Raw genomic sequence first — 20,848 nt, forward strand, 5'->3', positions numbered from 1 at the left:
TAATACGGGCTGACAGAGGTCAGGGACAGTATGAGAGACGCTTTCAAATTGAGACAGAGACTCACTAGGACAGGGCCTGGATTTTCAACCAGCGATTTCCAAGACCAGCCCCTAACAAATAACATAGCAAACATTCTAGAATCAAACTTAGCCTACAGCTAAAAAAAAAAAAAAAAATGCTGCATACAAATGAAAAAGTGAAACAAATTAAAATGAATAGTTAGGCTGTAAAACTGCAGTATGGCTTAGACTATGCTTATCTGTAAAATGTCATGTCCACAGTATAAAAACCTTGATTTTGTCTTTATGGCCTTTTTTATGTGGAAGGGAGGATTCTTACTTTTAAAAACAGACGGATAAGTCTAAATGTAAATTTGACCAGAAAAAACATATAGAATATATAAACACGGCAGCACCTAAACCTTTATTTTACAACTATTATCTGTTTTGGACATGATATAGGCCTGTGGATTCACTTTTCCTCTCTGTAAATGTGCGTGCTTGTGTGAGAGAGAAAGCACACGCGCTCTCTGCCAAGTGACAGATAAAGACGCTGATGCGCTGCTTTAAATAAAAATAAAATTGGTGCGATTAGTTTATGCGATTGTTTAAATCTGATTTTATTCCTCAGTGGAAACAGAAGTCTAGCTGTTTCCTTAACAGATAAATTGGTCACACGCCAATCATTGGTCTTATATACTTGGCAATGTTTCTGTGCAGATCTGCCATGTCAGTCGGTCTTGTGATGTTGATGTTCTACTCAATTTCTCCGATGAGAAGAATTTTTTTTTTTTTTTTTTTTTTTACTTTCAGACCCTAATGTTGTGCTCTATTGAACGTTGCGATTTCACATCTGTCTCTATTGCTTCTGGAACAATCTCTCTCTCTTTCTATCTGTAGCTATATAGTTCAGGTCAAAAGTTTGGAATAAGAATGATTTTTTTTTTTTTTTTTTTAAGTATCTTATGCTTATCAAGGCCTCAAAAGTAATGTTGTAAATTATGGCTGTTTTCTGTTTGAATAAATATAATGTATTCCTGTGATCAAAACAGAATTTCCAGCATCATTACTCCAGTCTTCAGTGTCACATGATCCTTCAGAAATCACTCTAATATGATGATTTGATGCTTATAGAAACATTTATTATTTTTATCAATGCTGAAAATGGTTTTTGCTGCTTAATATTTGTGGAAACAGTGATAGATTTTTTTTCAGGATTCTTTGACGAATAGAAAGTTTAAAAGAACAGTATTAATATTATAAATGTCTTTCCTGTCAGTTTTTAACAATTTAATGCATCCTTGTTTGATAAATGTTTTTTTTGTTTTTTTTATCTTTCTTACACCGAACTTTTCCAGTTTTGATATTAAGCGTCAAAAACTATTTTCAACATTGTAATTGATATCATATTGACATCATATTAGAATGAAGGATCATGTGACACTGAAGACTGCAGTAATGATGCTGAGAATTGCGCCTAAGAGACTTCCTTCAAAAACTTTTTGTCTGGTGGTGTGTATATATATATATTTGTGGCATTGCATATACCAAACAAACTTTTTTTGTTTTAAAAAAAAACTGCAGCAGTTAGTAAAAATCAAAGCACTTCTAACAGAGCGCTGACGAGAGACAATTAGCTTTTAAAAGTTCTGAGATGTGAAGTTCTCAAAGTGCATCTCATCCCATTATGTCTCCTAACTCATTAACAAAATGACACCATCAAAGAATGGAGCAGTTGGGCTTCTCAGTAGTGTGTGTGTGTGTGTGTGTGTGTGTGTGTGCGTGCGTGTGTGAGAGAGAGAGAGACAGAGGTGTTACAAAACAAGGCTTCAATTCAATTCAAAAACATGATCAAGTGTGATTTGTAGTGGTGTGTCCTCTAGTGGTGAGTAGCTTGCACAACACAAACAGCACACTGCACAAAAATATTAATCTATACTGTATTATATCTGCCATAAAATTCAATCTGTTATTTACACATACAGGAATGTTGGAGCACACATTGATTCATGAATACGTTTATAATTACAACTGCTATAGAGCACTGAAGAGAAACCAGTGAATCATGTCTCTTGAATGCCCATTATTTTCATCTAACTATTCACGGACCACAAAAAAGTCCTGTTTACACCTGGTATTAAAATGCGTTTTGGTCGATCAGATAACAAGTGAATGATGCTAAATACAGGTGTAAATGGGGTCTAAACCGTTCTGAACTTGTCCACTTTCGACCACTTCCAAAAGTAGTCAAAAACACATTCGACTGGATTGCTTTTGTTGTGTAAACGCTCATGTGGTCAAATGTGTTCAAACAGCCACAAAAGACCGTCTACTCTCCGTCTACTAAGTAAACTCAGGATTTAAACTTTGTCGGCTGGAGAACCAAGTTTGTTTTGAAGATGAAAAACATACCAAGCACAATGTTCTCTCACCATTCCTGATTTCTAACACGCACTCACAGCGTTCGCCGTGATCTTGCGTCCATCAGAGAAGAAACAAAAACTGCTGCTCTCCGTGTGTTTTTCCGTCATCTCCTGGTGCGTCCATATAAAATTTGTGTGGGTTTATTTTGTCCATTAGATCGAAAGATCTGAAAAAGACCATACATTTACCCGCCCATAGACCCTCCCCTCGAAGAAATCAGGACAGAAGTGGTTGAAAGTGGACAAAAGAAACACATTAAAACACCAGGTGTAAACAGATCGACCAAAACGCATCTTAATACCAAGTGTAAACAGGGCCTAACATACATTATACCACATCAAGAAGATCTGGAAGTTCGGAAATGGTTCGGGAAAGTTTTCAAGAAATGTCAAATCAAGTCTTGCTATTTCTACCCTTTGCATGTTAAAAGTCCATAGTGAGAGTTTTATAGTGTACTCATTCATCTTTAGCTACTAGGCATTACATTATCCATTGGAAAGGTTGCAGATTAGTGTCCATCAAGGCTCAAGAGATTATTTGGCCACATCCTGACCAAACATTAAGAAGTTGAGAAATGTACTGTAGCGCTTTTAGTCAGCCGGTTGTGGTAGTAAGAGCTGGGACTGGACTGGGTCAAGCAAACTGCTGGGTGAACGTCTGATGAAACTCCTTCAGTTTGTGGAGCATAATCTTGAGCTTGTCTGTTGGAGGAAGGATGGTCATCCTGGTAAAGAGGAGGAACGGAGAGGAGGGGAATGAAGAGGTTGATTAATATTCAACAATATTATTGATCTGCCTGTATTGACACCATTATAGGAGAGCTGAACTGAGCTGGACGATGACATCAATGTTTGCTCCAGAGCGGCTATATATGAACTAAATTAATAACTTTTTACAACAGAAATGAACCATCACTGAACTTACTTAAGCTGGACTATGACAATATTTTCTTCTAGATCTACCGAGACAAACTTTGTTGCATTATTCATCATCGTAAAGCTGCTTTGAAACAATCTGTATTGTAAAAAGCTCTATATAAATAAAGGTGACTTGACAAAATGACATTTTTCATTACATACATATTTTTAGCAAATATTCCATTCCATGTAGTTTTTCAATTATAATCATTTCAATTATATTGATTGAGAAGCTACGAAGCCCGCAGGTTACGAAGATATTTAAAAAAATTATATTTCAATGCTTTTACGTTCTCTCGCAAAACTTTTGTGTTCCCTGAGAGACTTTACATTCTCTCACAAAACTTTTGTAAAAAAAAAATGTTTTATTAATTTTGCAACCAAACACAAATTTTTTTTGTTGGAATCCAATACTTTTGTGAGAAAACAAAAATATATTAAAATATAATTTTTTTCTCCAATCTAATATTTTTTTCCCATCACCATGTCTCAGTAAGAAGAAGCTACATGGACTATTTATACAAATAATAAAATAATAAAAAGGTGTGTGGTAATTATTCCATGTAGCTTCTCAATCACAATAATTATAGTTAATGAGCATACATAGACTATTTGCAAAAAAATAAACAATAATTTGCTTATGAAAACAATAAGTATCTGTTATACATGATAAGGAAAAACGCTGTGGGTGTGAATGTTTTCCTCTTTCTTTCTTTTTTTTTTTAACCAAATATTCCATGTAACTTCTTAATTGATATGAGCTCAGCAGCATGTCTAATAAATTTGGCATAAAATGAAAAATACCTATTTATTTTTTAATTGCATGTGATAATTGTGAACAATTTATCCATGCATTTGTTTTACTTTTTTTTTTGACATGTCATAACGTGATCTTCCGGTGAAACGTCAGACTCTCTCTGCTGATGTATGTCGGACTCCTCCAATCATGTAGTCTGCTTAAACTCCGCCTCTTTTCTACAGTCGACTGCAAACTCGCACTCAGTTTCACGACTTTAAGAGCCCAATACTTGTATATTGGGTGTCAACGATTCACTGTACAAACCATGAGAAGAAAGTTCCAAACTCTTGAGGACAAACACACACACCTGAAGTGGTAAGTGCCATCTCTTTGACCAAAACCGCTGCCAGGAACGAGACAGATCCCAGTGTCCTCCAGAAGTTTCATGCAGTAGAACATGTCTGGAGCCTGACCCTTCGCCTGTATTCACACACAGACAAACAAGTCATGAACCAAGTCAATGATACCATTAGGCAGAAGACATAAAGAACATGTGACACAAAGCGACCTTGGCTTCGTTGATGGCACGTTGAGGTAGGGTGATCTGGGGGAACGAGTACATGGCTCCCTGCACAGGGTTACAGCTGATGCCTGGCACTGTATTCAGAATCTCCTCGGTCAGTTTGGCTTTTTCAGCCAAGGCACTCAGAACGGCTGTTCGCTCCTACACAAGACAGAGGAGGAGGAGGAATAAATAAAGGAAGAGACTGGGACACTAGCCAGTACGTCTATCTTGATTAAACACAGCTCATTGGGAACAAAATACCCAGCTTTTTTTGCAGAAACCAAAGAAACATTTGTACAGCAGTTGAATGTTTTCTTTTGAATTACATGTTTTTTTTTGTCCTCATATGTCAATGGGGGTTTTGACCAAATTGACTGATTTATTGACAAAAACACCTGGAACATTCTTTAAAATATCTTATTTTTTGTTCCCCAGAAGAATGAGTCTCATTCACTAACTGTGCAGATACATACAAATGTTTTCACAAACAAATCACAATACTAAAATTTATACTACATTTCGTTTTTTACGGAAAAAAATTAGGAACAACTGGGAAACTATACATACAATATCTATCTATCCATCCATCCATCCACACAATTCATGTGCATACATACATTTTTCGCAAAATAAGTTCTCCTGTGCATATGTGCATACGAATAATCCACTTATTTATCCAATAATCCAATTATTAGTGAATGAATATTAGTGAACTTTTCCCATAACCAGAGTTGCACACCAGCAAGTTAGTTGGTCTACTCGTCTAGAAGTGCTAGAAGATGGAAAGAGGAAGGCACCTTCATGAACGTCTGGTAGGAGGGTTCTCCGGGCTGAGGGCAGTTGACCACCAGGTCCATGAGGGCTTGACCGGGCACAGGTGGGCACAAGCGCACTGACACCAGCTTGGAGAGCTGAGCTTTGACCTCTTGGTCCATGTTGATGACCTCCATGTATCCCCCTCGAAAACCACATCTGAAAGTGTGTTCATGTACGTTAGAAAAGAAAGTACGTTGGATGAACTCGGGCCACATTGTTATTGGATTGTTTTCTGTGCACAAAAATGGACTTTTAAGCATATTGTTTCATACAGACAGTATGAACTTGCTACTGCTAACAGACACACATTAATAGACATACATAAATCCTGTAACAGATCTAGACAGGTGGAGCTGGAGGGTTTCAGAGGAACTCTGACTAACCTACAGCAAACACTGAACCAGACTATTTAAATGTTGAGCAAGCAATCTCATTGGCTGCAGTATCAGCAGAGGCCAATCGACTTGCACATGCAGTTATGATGTGATTGCTTGCAGAATGCATTAACTTATCAGCCTGCGCCCTCTAGAGTTCCATGACTGAACTAGATATGTATACAACAGAGCCAGGTCCATACCAATGCAATGCGTTTCCCTGTGACATGATAAACCTCACGGATGTGTACTCACTCTCCCATGTAGCACTTAGAGGTGGAGTGGAATGATACCAGCTCTATTTTCTTTGAATACTCTGGACCCATCTCGAACAGCACTTTCTTGAAGGAGTGAAACTCACAACCCTCTGCGTATACATTGTCCTGATACACCTAAGAAACAGATGCATAGTAAAATAAATATTTAGCACTGAGCAAGTAGGGTGAGAAATGCATGCCTTAAATCCTTGTATGAAAATGTGCACTTCTATGCCTGTAGATGCTGATTTGACGTGAATACAGATTTATAGTATGAGATAATATGGTGTAAAGTACCATATGACCCCCAGTATTAACTTACTTCATCAGCCATTAGGAAGAGGTTTTCTTTGGCTGCAAATCGAATTACATCTTCAATACATTGTCTGCTTTGTACCTGACCTGTTAAAAAAAGAAAGAATGAGCCAAAAAAAAAAAAAAAATCAGCTATAGGACAAACTGAGAAGAAAAATGGGCAAGTTTAATTAAATAATTCCAAAAATACAATCTTGAAAAACATTATTTATACCACATTTTGGTTGACTACAAAAGTTTAAAAGTTTGGAGTCTGTATGTAAAGTTTTTGAAAGAAGTCTCTTATACTCACCAAGGCTGAATTTGATCAATAGTGAAAACGGTAACTATTGTAAAGTGATATTACAGTTTAAAATAACTGTTTTCTAATTGAATATATTTTAATGCTATTTTTTCCTTTGATCAAAGCTGAATTTTTAGCATCATTACTCCAGTCTTCAGTGTCACATGATTCCTCAGAAATCATTCTAATATGCTGAGTTGATGCTCAAGAAACATTTCTGATTATTATCAATGTTAAAAAAAAAAACTAATGTGCTGCTTGATATTCTTGTGGAAACCATGATACATTTCTTTCAGGATTCTTTGATGAATAGAATAGCTATATGTACGGTTACATTTGATCTATTAATGTATCCTTGATGAATAGAGTATTCAATTATTTAAAAAAAGCTTATTGACCCCAAATGTTTGATATATATATCAAACGTACGCATCGATTAACGGTGAAAGAGTAACCCCTGACCTGACGCACGATGCATTGACGAACGCGGAAGCGGATAGAGCAAAATAAAACACCAGTCACAAAGTCTAAAGCGAGAATTTTTAAAGAGAAATAAAGAATGATTTCGATATAAGAGAAGAGGAGCTAGAGTTTGTTGCCCAGCCCTATTAGTTTAAACCGCGAGAGGCGTCAAAGCTTACGATATCCTCCATCCTATGTCATACATCGCGTCAGAAGTTACTCTTGTAGCGCAAGTCGACTTGTGTAGGCCGTCTGCCGGAAGCTAGTTATTCTAGTTTTTAAAGTTTTAAATATGGATATTTTTCTTACAAAAAAACATCACTTTGCTTCAGAAGGCCTTTATTAACCCTCTAGAGTCATATGGATTACTTTTATGATGGATGGATGCGCTTTTTGGGACTTTAAAATCAGGACCGCCATTCACTTCCATTATAAAGCTTGGAAGAGCCAGGACATTATTTAATTAACTCTAATTGTGTTCGTCTGAAAGTAAAAAGTTATATACACCTAGGATGGCTTGAGGGTGAGTAAATCATGGGGTAATTTTCATTTTTGGGTGAACAAACCCTTTAACTTCACTGCATTACAGATGATCATTTTGAATTGGTTCTTTTGGAAATGATCTTAATGGTTTACCAGTGGGGTTGCCGGGGTTGATGATGCACAGCACACGGGGGTTGCAATGCTCTCTGGCTGCTTGAAGAGATCGCTGTAGCTCACTTATGTCTAGACTCCAGCACTTCTCCTCATTCAAGTAGTAATTCACCTGGACGGCACCCAGCTCTGCTATAGATGCAGAGTACAGAGGGTACTGAGGAATAGAGATCATGACCCCCGTCCGTGTACGACCCTCCCCAGTTGTCAACAGCTTTAGTATGGTCTGAAAGACAACAAGACAAAGACAATGTGACCATAAGAGTGAAAACTAGATTTCCTCAATAAAATGTGAGAGGTTCATGATGCTAAGGGGAGGCAGGTGGTTGTTGGGGCCTTGTTATGTGGTTTACAAGACCAAGTCAAAAGAGGCAAACCAAAATTCCTATGATATTCTGGCCCCTATATGTGTCTCAATGTAAGGCTACGGGATTTTTTTTTTATTAAAATCTTTAGTCTGACTGCTATGGAAGCTTGTTTCAGCAACGGAATACACTTTTTATTTCACAATTCTGACTTTTTTCCTCGAAAAGATGAATTTATATGTGAGATGTGAGAAGAAAAGTCAGAATTGCAAGTTATAAACTCTATTTTTGCAAGAAATAAAGTCCAAATATGCGAGATATTAACTCGGAATTGCAAAAAAAAAAAAAAAAAAATAAAAATCAGAATTGGAAGTTGTAAACTCGCAATTGCGAGAAAAATGTCAGAAATCCGAGCTTATATCTCACAATTCATTTTTTTCTTCTTGCAATTCCGAATTTCTATCTTACAATTCTGAGGGAAAAAAGGTCACTTATACTTTTTTTATATAAAAATTACATTTATATAAAATGTAGTTATTTAAAAAATTTAAAAATAAAATATGATTTATACAAGAACAGAATTTGAAAGACAAAAAAACTTTTTATTTGAAATTTCGCAGGTGCTGTTTTTCGTTCACTCTACTGATGAGTTGACACATGGAATGCCAGTATACTGTCATATATATATTACATAAGTATACTGGATAAAGTGGAGCAGAAATCTGGTGGACTGTCTCTTTAACTGACATACTGGAGAGGTCACCGTGATTTTGCCAAGTAAGACATGTTCCTCGATCAACATATTTTGTTGATCCTGGAACAACACTCCTGTCTGAAAACAGCCCTAACCCTGCTATCCCTACCCCTAAATAACATTCACCTATTGGAGCAGGCTGACTCTTAAGTACACACGTTAAGTGTACAAAGAACTGTGTTTGCGTTTGCCTGACGTACCACAATGCCGTCACTGGCTCCTGTAGTGAGGTAGATGTTATCAGGATCAGACGAAATACCGCCGTCACGGCGCTGAATGTACTTTGCAACATCATGCCTTACACAGTCAATGCCCTGACTGGTTGTGTACGCACCTGACGAACAAGAGGGAAAGAGCAAAGGGAGGTGTGAATATGGGAAGAATTTCATATTACAGATCCTTAAAACCTCCGATGCCTTTTGGACAGTGACTAACATCAGCACTTTAATCAATAACATCCCTGAGTAGATTGAATAACACAGAGTAACATCAGCTAGTTCAGCAGTCAACAATTAGTAGAGTTTAGTTTATCATTTTATGTGGGATATTAGGTTAAAAATGTACATATACTGCATGGATAAGGGAACGTGTATATTTTGTGTCCTGTAACTGGTCACCATTTCTTTCTTTCTTTTGTAGAACACAAAAGATGATATAACCATCTAAGAGATGATAAAAGATGATTTTAACCACTTAATGAAAGTCAATGGGGTCCAAAAAACACTGGAGCCCACTGACTTTCATTGTTTGAAAAAGTAAAAAACATCAATAAAAACCATCTGATATTTCATGTCAGCTTCCTTTATAACATACCGATGCTATTCCCACCACATGATTGCAAAATACGCCTCGCTCGGTTTTTGGCATCCTCTGGAAACTTGTTGTCATCAAGTAGTTGTGGATAAGAACACAGTGCCATCACCTTTAAAAACAATTCAGTTATGAGGCCATAAAAACATCTAGAACAAACTAAGCAAAATTAATCAAATAAAATCTATGTGCAAAGTGGTCCATCTAACTGTTGACTTTGGTTAATGCATGGAACAGCTGAAAGTGCAGTGGACCTGAAAATGACTGGAAAGGACTAGAATAGATCATTCATTGAGACTCCTAGTCAGCAAAACAAGAAGAGTCAGCTACCTGTCGAAAGAAGGTGATTGGCCGTTGCCCCATAGCGTGAGCATCGCCGATATTGGCTTTAATGACCTCTTCAAAAGGCTTCTTGACCCCCTAAAATGGAGTAAAATATATCAAACAAAATGTAAGAAAGCAGACAATGATATCTAGCATAGATGTTATCAGTCATGAATAGAGTTGAGGTTGGAATACAGTACACAACTTTTAAAATCTGAACAGATTTTAAAACACTGGGCATCATACGCTTGCCAACTTTGTAGAAGATTAAAGAGAAAAACTGGGCATTAACGACTGAGGATCACACAATACCATACTTTCAAGTCGTTCCCAACACAATAAACTCACACAGAAACATGAGTTACCAATGAAAACACTGAGTTCTAAAATCGGCTCACAAATTCTTGGTGGAATTTGAGGTATGCTTGGGATCATTGTTCTGTTGGAAGGTCTAATGAGGCCCAAGCTTCAGCTTCCTCACTGACGGCATGATGTTTTCTCCTAGGATTTGCTTATACTTCTTACACTGAATCCATCTTGCCTTCCACACACTGCAGGTTTCCAGTGCCAGAGGATATAAAGTAGCCCCAGAGCATCATGAGCACCACCACGCTTAAAGGAGAACTCCAGTCAATTTTAACATTGAGCTAATTTTTTTGTAAATTTGGAGTGCTGTCAGTACAGAGAACAACGACAAAAATCGGTGTTGCCTACACCGTGTTATCCTCTTTTTAAAATTTGCACCCTGTTGACTTAAATGGGGCAAGTTTTAAACCTGCTTTTAGCCTCTTATTTTTAGCCTGCAAATTTTAAAAAGAGGATAACACGGTGTAGGCAACACCGATTTTTGTCGTTGTTCTCTGTACTGACAGCACTCCAAATTTACTAAAAAATTAGCTCAATGTTAAAATTGACCGGAGTTCTCCTTTAACTGTAGACAGAGTGATCTTTTCAGCATATGCTTCATTCTGTAACAATGAAACATTAGTTGTGTTGAGCTATTGCAATTACTTTTGTTTGATTTGTTCATTGCAAACAGCTGAAAGTCTGTACATTTTGCCAATAAACCTGAATTGCAATGGAGGTTGCAAATTTCTATTACAACTGTACTTGTTTCAGAACGTTCAGAGAACATTCAAAAGTAACAATCCCATAATGTTTGCAAAATGCAATGTTCACTTGTTTGAATAACAAAGAAAAAAACGTTTTTAAAACATTTATAAAACTGGATGTTTCGACTGTTCGGAGAAAATCCAGAACTACCATTTTCATAGCTTAATGGGAACAATAGCAAAACGTTCTTAGAACATATTTTTTGTTAGCTAGGTATGATGCTAGGTTTGGAGAATTTCCAAGGCTTTGCTAAGGTGTTCTGAGTGGTTGCCAGGGAATTCAGAGTAGTTGCTAAGTGGTTGGTAGGGTGATATGGGTGGCCAAGTCAAAAGTGCCCACACACAAGTCTCTATGATATGGCCTAGGTGTGAGTTGAATGGTTGGGGGGAGGGGCATTAATATTCATGATGAAAGCTCTACCTGATTGGTCGGTGAGTTTTGTGACAAAACCTTTATTTAAACCTAACTTTGACTGATCAGCAGAGGGTTAAAATGCTGCAGTGCTTTCCATGCCTTATGGAGAACAAACAAGCAGCAAGGGTCAGTATTCCTGCTGATGGCAGGGGTTCACCCAGTCCCCTTCTGTGTCCCATTCTTTCTGTTTACTCATTTCAAAAGCACTTTAACAGAGTGTGCAGCTGAAGCCTCACAAACAACCTCCCTATCGCTCTCACTGCATGCTGATTGCAACACACAACCACCTTGTTTTTCCAAATATGCTGCCCAATCCTCTCCGGTGTGGAACACGTGGTTCTGACAGGGTTAGATAATAAAACATGTTATTATACTGTCATCTGATTGTCAACAAAAAATGATTGACTGCTTAAGGAAATTATTCAAGAAATCATTGATCAAAGATGGAGTGAGAGTCTATACAAACATTGAATGTGAATGTGTGGGAAACAGACAGAAATGAGATCTCTTCAATAGCTCATTTGTTGCTCCTAAACAGCAAAGAGATTAAATGGAGAGCAAATGAAGACTTAACCCCATATGTGCCTCCTGCAGAGTTTAAGCCGAAATCCCTGTTATATTTCAAACTGCGCTCATATATGCAAAGATATCATTGTCTGTGATAAAAGTCAGAGTTTTCAGTATGAAGATTACTGATCAAATTCTTCCAAAACCAAATGATCTGAGCTTTGCTATGGACTTTTTAGAATTGTCTCATTTGTGGATGGATAGATTGTGTATCTATTTTTATTTTTTTAGAAGAAACATCTGAGGGACAGTTGATGCTTACATGAAACTACATTTCCTGAGCAATGAAAGAGAACCGAGCACTGACAATTCATGGATAATCCATTAACTTTTATATAACCATGCGATCAGAATTTAACAAATTATTTGTTGTAAGTAAAATGAATATAGCACACATATAACATAATATAATATAATATAATATAATATAATATAATATAATATAATATAATATAATATAATATAATATAATATAATATAATATAATAAGGTGACACTTTATTTCGATGGTCCACTTTAGACATTTTACTATAAGTAACTTTGCAAGTACATGTGAACTAACTCTCATTAGAGTATTAGTAGACTGTCAGTAGACTGTTAGGTTAGGGTTAGTAGAATAAGTGGAAATGTAGTTACACATTTTCCTATAGTTAGTAGAATGTCTGTAGGGGAGGATCAAAATAAAGTGTTAGTAGATATTAAACAGGCAGTCAACTAATACTCTAATGAGAGTTAGTTGACATGTAGTTGCAAAGTACAGTAATTAGAATTTCTAAAGTGGACCAAAAAATGAATAACATGATCTTGCAGTCGGTTGTGTAAGGAGTAAAGAGCTGACAGTCAGCATTGCTGCAGCTGCATTCTCAACTCTATAAGTGTTTGATAGAGTTCTTTGGTAAATCAGCTAAAACACTACTGCAGTTGTCAAGTCTGCATGTAACAAATGTGTGAAAACATGTGTCAATAAGTGATAGAATATCACACACCTTAGAGATGATGATAATGGGCTGTTCTACAAACAAGATAAATAATGTATGCGTTATAAAAAATATTATATATTATTATTATGTCAGTGTTCCAACATTTTAATAGGAAGTGTTTAAATCCCTGCTCATAAAAATGTGGTATGAAAGTGTACTAATGCAGCCAGAGCAGGTACATACATGATCAGCGGGAATGTGGAATGTGGAATGAATCCAATCTCGTAGCATGTTATAAACTGAGAGGCAGGAACTCCTAAATGAGTGAGAGTTGGATGCAAATGGGGTACTTTAAAATATAACAACTTAATTACAAGAAACTAGGAAACCAGAAAGACCAGACAATAAACCATGGAAACACAAGGACAATGTATATATACACAAGAGCTAAGAGGGGTAATAAGACACTTTTGAACACAATCAGAGTACTGAGGGAAAACAACCCGATCTCATGAAATGAAAACAAGTTGGAGAAGAACATCACAAAAGAGGGAATATCATGCAAAAAGAAATTAAATAGAAATGTGATGTTTATCTAAGGTAATGTTTGCTTATTGATATCCTTGAATTGGATCATTGAAGGTCAGCAGACATTGTTTAATAAAGTGAGATTAAATACATAAAGTATATTTGCATAATCTAACATTTAATTATTGCAGGTTTGCAGAATATTCTGCAGTTTTTATTCATTTTCAAGAATACTGCATCTGTTTTGTGCAAAGTCAGATGAGTACAGTAAATGTATGCTCACATTAGTCTAGAACTACAATAACCATCATGTTCACACACACAACGCCTCTGCACTGCCACTCACTCACAATTTCTCTCAACAAGGGTAGTCAAAACAAAGTAACTTGTGTTACTTATTTGAAATATATTTATTTATATAGCGGTTGTCAGACCACTGAAATTAGTACAAACTTGATTGTTGTGAAATCTAACTTACATGAGGAGGGGTTTAAATTTACATCCATATGATAATTCATTTAAATGGAAAGGATTCAGTCAGATTCACTGAATAAAAAGAGTGTGCATGTCACTGCATGTTTCACTTCAATCAAGCCTCACAGTCATCTTAACAATAGGTGAGTAGTATACACACCGATATTTTGTTGTTTCATAAATACAAAGTTGTGGCATGAAACTCTAGATGGCACAGGCTAATAGCTCCATTAATAGTTCATAATCACATCGTTATCTATACTGTAGCTGATTGGTTCTTGCCGTTTCAGTAGCCAATGAGCTCGCTTCTCAACCTTCAAATACTTGGGTAGCATTTGCCTTAGCAGTGCAGTGCGCTTCAGAAACCCTCCACCTTCCCCAGCTCCACCTGTATAGATCTGCTATGGGTAATTAATGTACTCTATATTGTGCAGCAGGTCTTACATGCTCACAGCAGCGTGTCGTGTATGTATTGGCAGTAGCAAGTCCGGTACTTGCACTGCAACAGCAGCAGCGTAGCAGATAGACCAAGACCAAACATATCAACATTGTCAAATCCATTACCACACCAAACACTCCGAGAGTTGTCATGACAGAAAAGCCTTTCTTGCAAAATTTCCTGGACGTTATATGTGTGGGAAGAATATAGGCTCGGTGTATGCACTTGATTACAGGTCTTTCATTGTATCACATGTCATCTTGTCCCTCAGGCTCCAGCTGTCTGGAATTCAACAAACAACAGCGGGACTCCCAGTAGTTGGTACGGATGGGACTGGATTGCAAGCTGCACATCTGTTTCTCACTAGAGTGAGACTGAGTCTCTGTCCAATAGAACCAAATGCATCTTTCATAAACTCCCTCTCCCCCCCAAAATACCCAGTTTTATTTCCCCAACCCTTCACCTATTGGTCGGGAAGGGGAGACGATTCTAAATGGGAGCCAATCAGAGATAGCGGTGTGACTACCGCCCCTAAATGAATGACAACCTTTAATCCTGTTTGAGCAGAGGGTGGATGGTTTGTGTTAAAAAGAGGCTTTCAGAACTGTAGAACTGAGTCACGCTGACTTTCACAGTATGAAGCGTGAGGGACAGTGGGTCAGGTTTCACTCAGCATTCCTGCAGTTATTACAGCTGGTCTTTCCCTGCATTATCAAATAACTGCCTTTCATTCAGTCAACATGTGTCTGATGATCAGCATTACATATTTATGGCAGCATCTACATTAAATATTGTGCTAGAGTGTTACCACTCCTAATCCAATCAGCATAATTATTCAAAGAATGGGACAGAGACTCCAAGAGCCATTAAAGACAAAAGGTGAGAGTCTCAGTAATCTGACTCATTTCTTACAATAAAGAGAACAGGACTGGCAGGAACCTCTTGCTAAAATATGTGCTTAACCGAATGATTCATCTGATGTCATCATCTTTACCTTAAATGCTAAATACAATGTACTTTCGTTTTCCATGTGATGTTATGTAAGGATGTAAGATGATCAGCAGATCTTAAAAAGATTCTTAAATGTATAATTCCACAATGGATGGATAGACGGACATGGAGACAGGCAGACAGACAGATAGATAGACGTGGATGGAGGGACAGACAGATGGACGGACGGATGAATGGATGGATGGATTTGTATTATATTGGCCATTGTCCACCCCGCAAATGTTCATGACACACACTAACATGCTATCAGTGAATATCTATTCTAGCAAGCATCTGATTGGACAAAATTTTTTGTTTAGCACAGGATGAGTCTTCAAAGTATTCCCAGAAAAGGCAGATTCGAAATGTTACATCAACTTTTAGGAGTAGAACACAGATGGACACAAAACTAACACATTCTATTTTAAAAAGGCTCAACATTTTCATTTTCATTTAATTTAACCCTTAGTTTGACCCTAAATTAGTCATTTTAAGTAGCCTGGCTAACGTCAGACCTCTTTCTCATTGAGACGTGGTCTGGGAACCACATGTTCATTTTCTCGTATTTGAGGCGTGGTTTACGAATGCCCAGAGCCGTTTATTGGGCGCGACGAATGTCTATCAAATGCGCCTGTACGTAGCTCATAGCCAATCATTTCAATTATACCAGATGACGTATGTAGAGCGGCAGAAATTCGACGAGGAAGAAGATGAAATAAACTTGTGTTCTAAACTACTTAGGACACTATCTAAGGCTGCATCGAAAGGTAACTTCGCGTCTGCTGCCATGTTGGATCCATAGATATAAACAAACTGCTTCAGTGTGTCGCATAGACGTCGTCATCGTCTTGCTGCTCCCTCCCCGTTTCTGAGGCGAAAATCTGGTCCATGGTGTCCAGGCTGCCTAGCAGCGTGAATAAAATCGCGCTGCGCTCAAGGCAGCATGGGGAAACCCAGGCTACCATTTTAAGAACAAATGCAAATAATTTACAGTAAGGTCGTTAATGATTTTTTTATTGAATGAATGTCAATTCTATATAATTATACACTCGCTCTCTTGCTCCAGACACATTTATGTGACCTCATCTTTGGACTTTACTTCACCAAATAATCATTTATAAACGTAATATTGTGTACTATGTATGTCAGGTGGACTATGTATGCGCTCGAGGTCCACTGTCCCGCAGAGTTTATCTCTAACCGATTCAAACAGACCTGTCTGTGATTTTCAATAATCCTGCGGATGTTGGTTAGATTTGTTCATGTGTGATTTATTAGAGTTGGAGCTGAACAATGCAGGACAGTGCACTTCGAAGGCCACCTCTGACATAAGTTCATTTGTACTTTGTAACTGCATGGATACTATGTAAGACTTGCTTTTGCAATACTGTTATATTTTACATACCAAAAGAACTTTGCTGGGAGAAAGACGAAAAGAGACAAAAGAGAATTGAGTATAATAGAGCTGTACGACAAGTAAATGAAAGAAAGTAAGCAGGAAGAGAAAGAGAGATTTGTACAGTACTAGGTGAAGGCCACCTTTGTTATGCATGTCTTTCCCAGAAACCTAAAACCACAAGACCTAAAAACAGGTGCCAAGTCTAAAACAGAGTGCATATTCTTTCCTAGATCAAGAAATCCCCCAGAAGATAGTGCTGATGGTTGCATTCTTACAACATATTCATGGAAAACAGTTTTTTTATCACAGCAATGAGAGGATGTTATTATTAGATTATTTCACAATTTAACTGCCATGGGCACCTTTAATACTCATTGTTCCTGTGGTCTCTAGCAGTGTGTGTGAATGTTGTCACTGTGACCGCTTGAAGCTGCAAAAATGCCTTGCGGCTTTGTGGCGAATTTATAGTAATTATGGAAATTACAGTTTTGTACTCGTTTCACAGTTTGTTTAAATTATTAAGTGTTTACAGTGTCCTTGTTACATGTTACATAGTTACTATACACTGTAAAATATTATATGATCAATGAGTTATGACAACATATGTTTTTACATAGCTTTAACTCAATTTTCTAAGTCAGTTTAATGCAATTTAAATTGAAATGACTTTTTGAAATGAAAATTGAAGGCAGGAACTTTTTTTAGTGTAGTATATTAGTAATATGCATGCAACTCACCTTAACTACCTTAAACCTATAGTAAGTTAAGTATTAACGTAATTATTGCTTTTATAGTGCATTTTCATTGTTTACGACTGAAAGTCACAGGCTCTGAGACAACGGTAAAACAAAAGAGTAAAAAGTGCACATGCATTCCGTCATAAATGTAATCTGGAAGTAAATATGTCTAAATCCAACGTCAGATGTTGTTTTGCAACTGTATGGCAACAGATGTTTGACATCTAATATAATTTCCATTTGCGTTAGTTCTTGGAAGGTCTCTTGCCTAACAGCCACCAATTTAAAGAGAGAAGTAAAGACTTGACAAACAGAGATGCTCTCTGTTCCCATGACAATCAGTGCTGACATCAAGGGCATGACCTCAGAGTTAACTACTGCTGCTCCGAGCATCACTCATATGTGCAAAAGAAATGAGGATTTCTATGAGATGTCTAGCCAAAATAACTAAATGAGCAACAAAGGGTGGACTTTATCTACTAATGAGTGATGACAGTCTGCTTTACAAACACTGACCTAGAAAACTGACTGAGAAACAGGGATGAACTGACAAACAGGATGAATAGGTAAATAGTAGCACAGCCTTTCAATAAAAGACGTGTCTTAATGTGACTTAGCGATGGACTTTTTTTCCTTCATCATTTTGTCATTGGATGAACTAATCAAATCTTTCAACTTGAATTTCAAGCTACTGTTAAGTGTCTGCAACAGAAAAGATCACTACAAAAGTAAAACTGACCCTTTTTCAGTATAGAAATATGTATGAAGGCCTAATCTGGGCAGTTCAGAATGCACTGTTTTGTCAAGTAACCTAAAATACACCCTTACGAGGTAAAATGTTTGTTTTTTTTATTATTATTCGTGTAGTTATCAGGGGCGTTGCACATAAGTAAACATTCCCGTAAATGGGCCAGAAATAGCCAAATGTGGTTTTTTTTTTCCATGTGTAAAAAACATTATGTAGGCTATATGCCTGACAACAAAAACAAATAAATTCAGAAAATTCAGATAATGGGAAAAACACACTTTTTAAACAAATTGATCTGCATAGCTCAAGACAGCATCAGTTCGCCGACTTGTTTTTCCTTCAGAGCGAAGGTCGCATAAACATCCAGTTACGGTCTTGCTTCCAAACTATGCGCAAGAAAATGACGGGATTTTAGCAGAATTGAAAGCCCGGCGTAACATAAACTTTAGTTCAATGCTTAACGTTTTTGCGAAGATGAAACAAATGCTCATACCTCCTTCAGCTCCTTCTCGATCTGCAGCGCTCGCTGAACTATTGGCCCGCGGACCGCGTAGTCAACCTTCTTCACGTTGGGGTTCATGGTATCAACGGTGAGCACTCTGCCCCGATGGGGTAACGCTCCATTTTCGGACATTTTCTGCTGTAGATGTTCGCTTTGAGCCGCCGGGGAAGCAGAAATATCCCTATGGGGAGAAGAAAGGGAAGGCAGTGGGGAGAGGTTCAGGACCCAGTTTGGAACCTTGGGGTACACCGTCGCGTAAGCCTCACATCTTCCCAATTTCAAAACCCTCACGCTTCTATTAGAAAACATTTTACTAACAGGTAAAGCACAACAAGATTAAGAGGTAGAACTTAAATTTGGGTTCTTAAACTTTGGTTTTCCGCGCAGGTTTCGCAGATCTACTCGCGACGACCTTTGGACTGCATCAGATAGTTCAAGATTTCATAAGTACACGCATTGCTGGCCCCCACTAAATCCCCACGCCTCTTTTTTTTTTTTTTTTTTTTACTTTTTTTTTATCTACGGGGCTCATAAACAGTCCTATATTCAGTGTTCCCATTATCTTTTCCATGACTGCCACCCCTTTTTAAATGGGGTGTTTTATAGCCAGTACCTCCTCCAGACTGTATTACGCACCAGAAGTGTAGAAAAGGGAAGCCTCTTGGGTTGCCGAGACGACAGACTGCAACGATAAACCAGTGTGAAGTGTCTGAAGCAGCTCCAAACTTTGACCCGACCAGTGTAAAACTTCCATGCACAGTGAGTGAACCTCCTCCCATTGATACAATAACTGAGAATAAAGCACGCCAGCTCCTCCCATGTTGAGGCACAGTTTGTGTCTTGCATGAGAGATTAACACGCAGTGCGATCACATTACATAGTGATAGTTAAAAGGAAGAGTTCCGCAAAAGGAACTGGCAAACTTGAGGAACTAGTAGAGCAAATGGAGAAAGCTATGTGAGACTTGAAGGATGCTAAGTCTAATCAGTTGTCATGTGATTCAGAGACCATGCTGTTCCAGGCAGCATGTTGTTTATTATTAAATCACTTTTTATAATATGGGAGAGGGGGCTGGTTGTTAAAGAGGGGAATATTATGGGCTGGTAGCTATAAGGTTTAAAAGTCCAATGTTATTAAATTTATAAGTAGCCTATAATCAAATTTGCTGAGTCATTTAAACATAATATATATATATATATATATATATATAGTCTAGAATCTCGATAAAAAATATTAAGCTGAAATTGGTTAAATTATTTTGATGGGTTAACGTAAAATCATATGTTGCCATGACTTACTGATCTCCTTTTTACAGTGCATGCAGTTCAAATCTTTCTTACTATGTTAAAGTCCCCCTGTGGTGAAAATCCAGCTTTTAATGTTGTTTATATGTCTATGTGGTGTTTTTAATATGATTTAAGTCAACAGCAAATTCATAAGTCGACACCATTGATGAGTATTTTCTCATTAAAACTGCAGTGAACCAAAGACAGTCTGAGGCCCCGTTTACACGATGGGAAAACGGGATGCGATATTTCCCTGCGTTTTGGCCTGTCATTTACACGAAAACGCCGTTTTTATCCCAGAAAACGATTATTTCTAAAAACTCCGGCCAAAGTGGAGATTTCTGAAAACGCCGGTTATGTGTTGCCGTGTCAACTGGGAGAAACGGGTTTTAGGTTCTCAAACGTCACAATTTGCACCAGAAAATGCTTACGTCATGAACCTCGCGCCATGTCTGTTGTTTTGAAAGGAACAGGAAGTCGCTCGTGCTATTCATTGTTGTCAATTTTGAGGATTCTGATTGGCTTGCATGGCTTTATCCTTCTCCCTACACTGCCACCCATAGGTTTGGCATAGTTATGATGGCGCTCGACGGCGTATTTATGCGGGTTGATACGACAACTTTTTTGAAAACGATGTTGTGTGCACGATGTTATTTTTGAAAACGGAGGGGGGGGGGGGGGGGGGGGAATATTAGTTTCTCTAAATACCCGGCTATGTGTAAATGTGGCCTC

At 37.6% G+C, this 20,848-nt stretch overlaps 1 protein-coding gene across 3 annotated transcripts; it reads right to left on the minus strand.

Annotated features, from left to right (window-relative positions):
* Positions 1-1,055: 1,055 nt before the first annotated feature.
* gpt (glutamic--pyruvic transaminase) lies at positions 1,056-19,624 on the minus strand. 3 transcript variants are annotated; one of them, XR_013821715.1, is made up of 13 exons: positions 19,467-19,624; positions 18,822-19,011; positions 10,006-10,095; positions 9,679-9,787; positions 9,066-9,199; positions 7,789-8,032; positions 6,415-6,494; positions 6,091-6,227; positions 5,443-5,617; positions 4,649-4,804; positions 4,448-4,560; positions 2,751-3,148; positions 1,056-2,131 (listed from the first exon to the last, which is right to left on the minus strand). XR_013821715.1 is itself a non-coding variant. In XM_079876033.1 (12 exons), exons 1-12 carry the CDS (start codon positions 19,607-19,609, stop codon positions 3,058-3,060), a joined length of 1,662 nt encoding a protein of 553 aa, XP_079732159.1. In that variant the 5' UTR covers positions 19,610-19,624; the 3' UTR covers positions 1,056-3,057. The 3 variants fall into 3 exon arrangements, 2 of the variants coding, with proteins under 2 accessions (XP_079732159.1, XP_079732160.1); XM_079876033.1 differs by having other exon boundaries at positions 1,056-3,148; XM_079876034.1 differs by having other exon boundaries at positions 1,056-3,148; positions 19,444-19,606.
* Between the last annotated feature and the right edge of the window lie 1,224 nt (positions 19,625-20,848).

The sequence above is a fragment of the Squalius cephalus genome (genome assembly GCF_949319135.1).
Source record: "Squalius cephalus genome assembly, chromosome: 7".
NCBI classification, from domain to species: Eukaryota; Metazoa; Chordata; class Actinopteri; order Cypriniformes; family Leuciscidae; genus Squalius; species Squalius cephalus.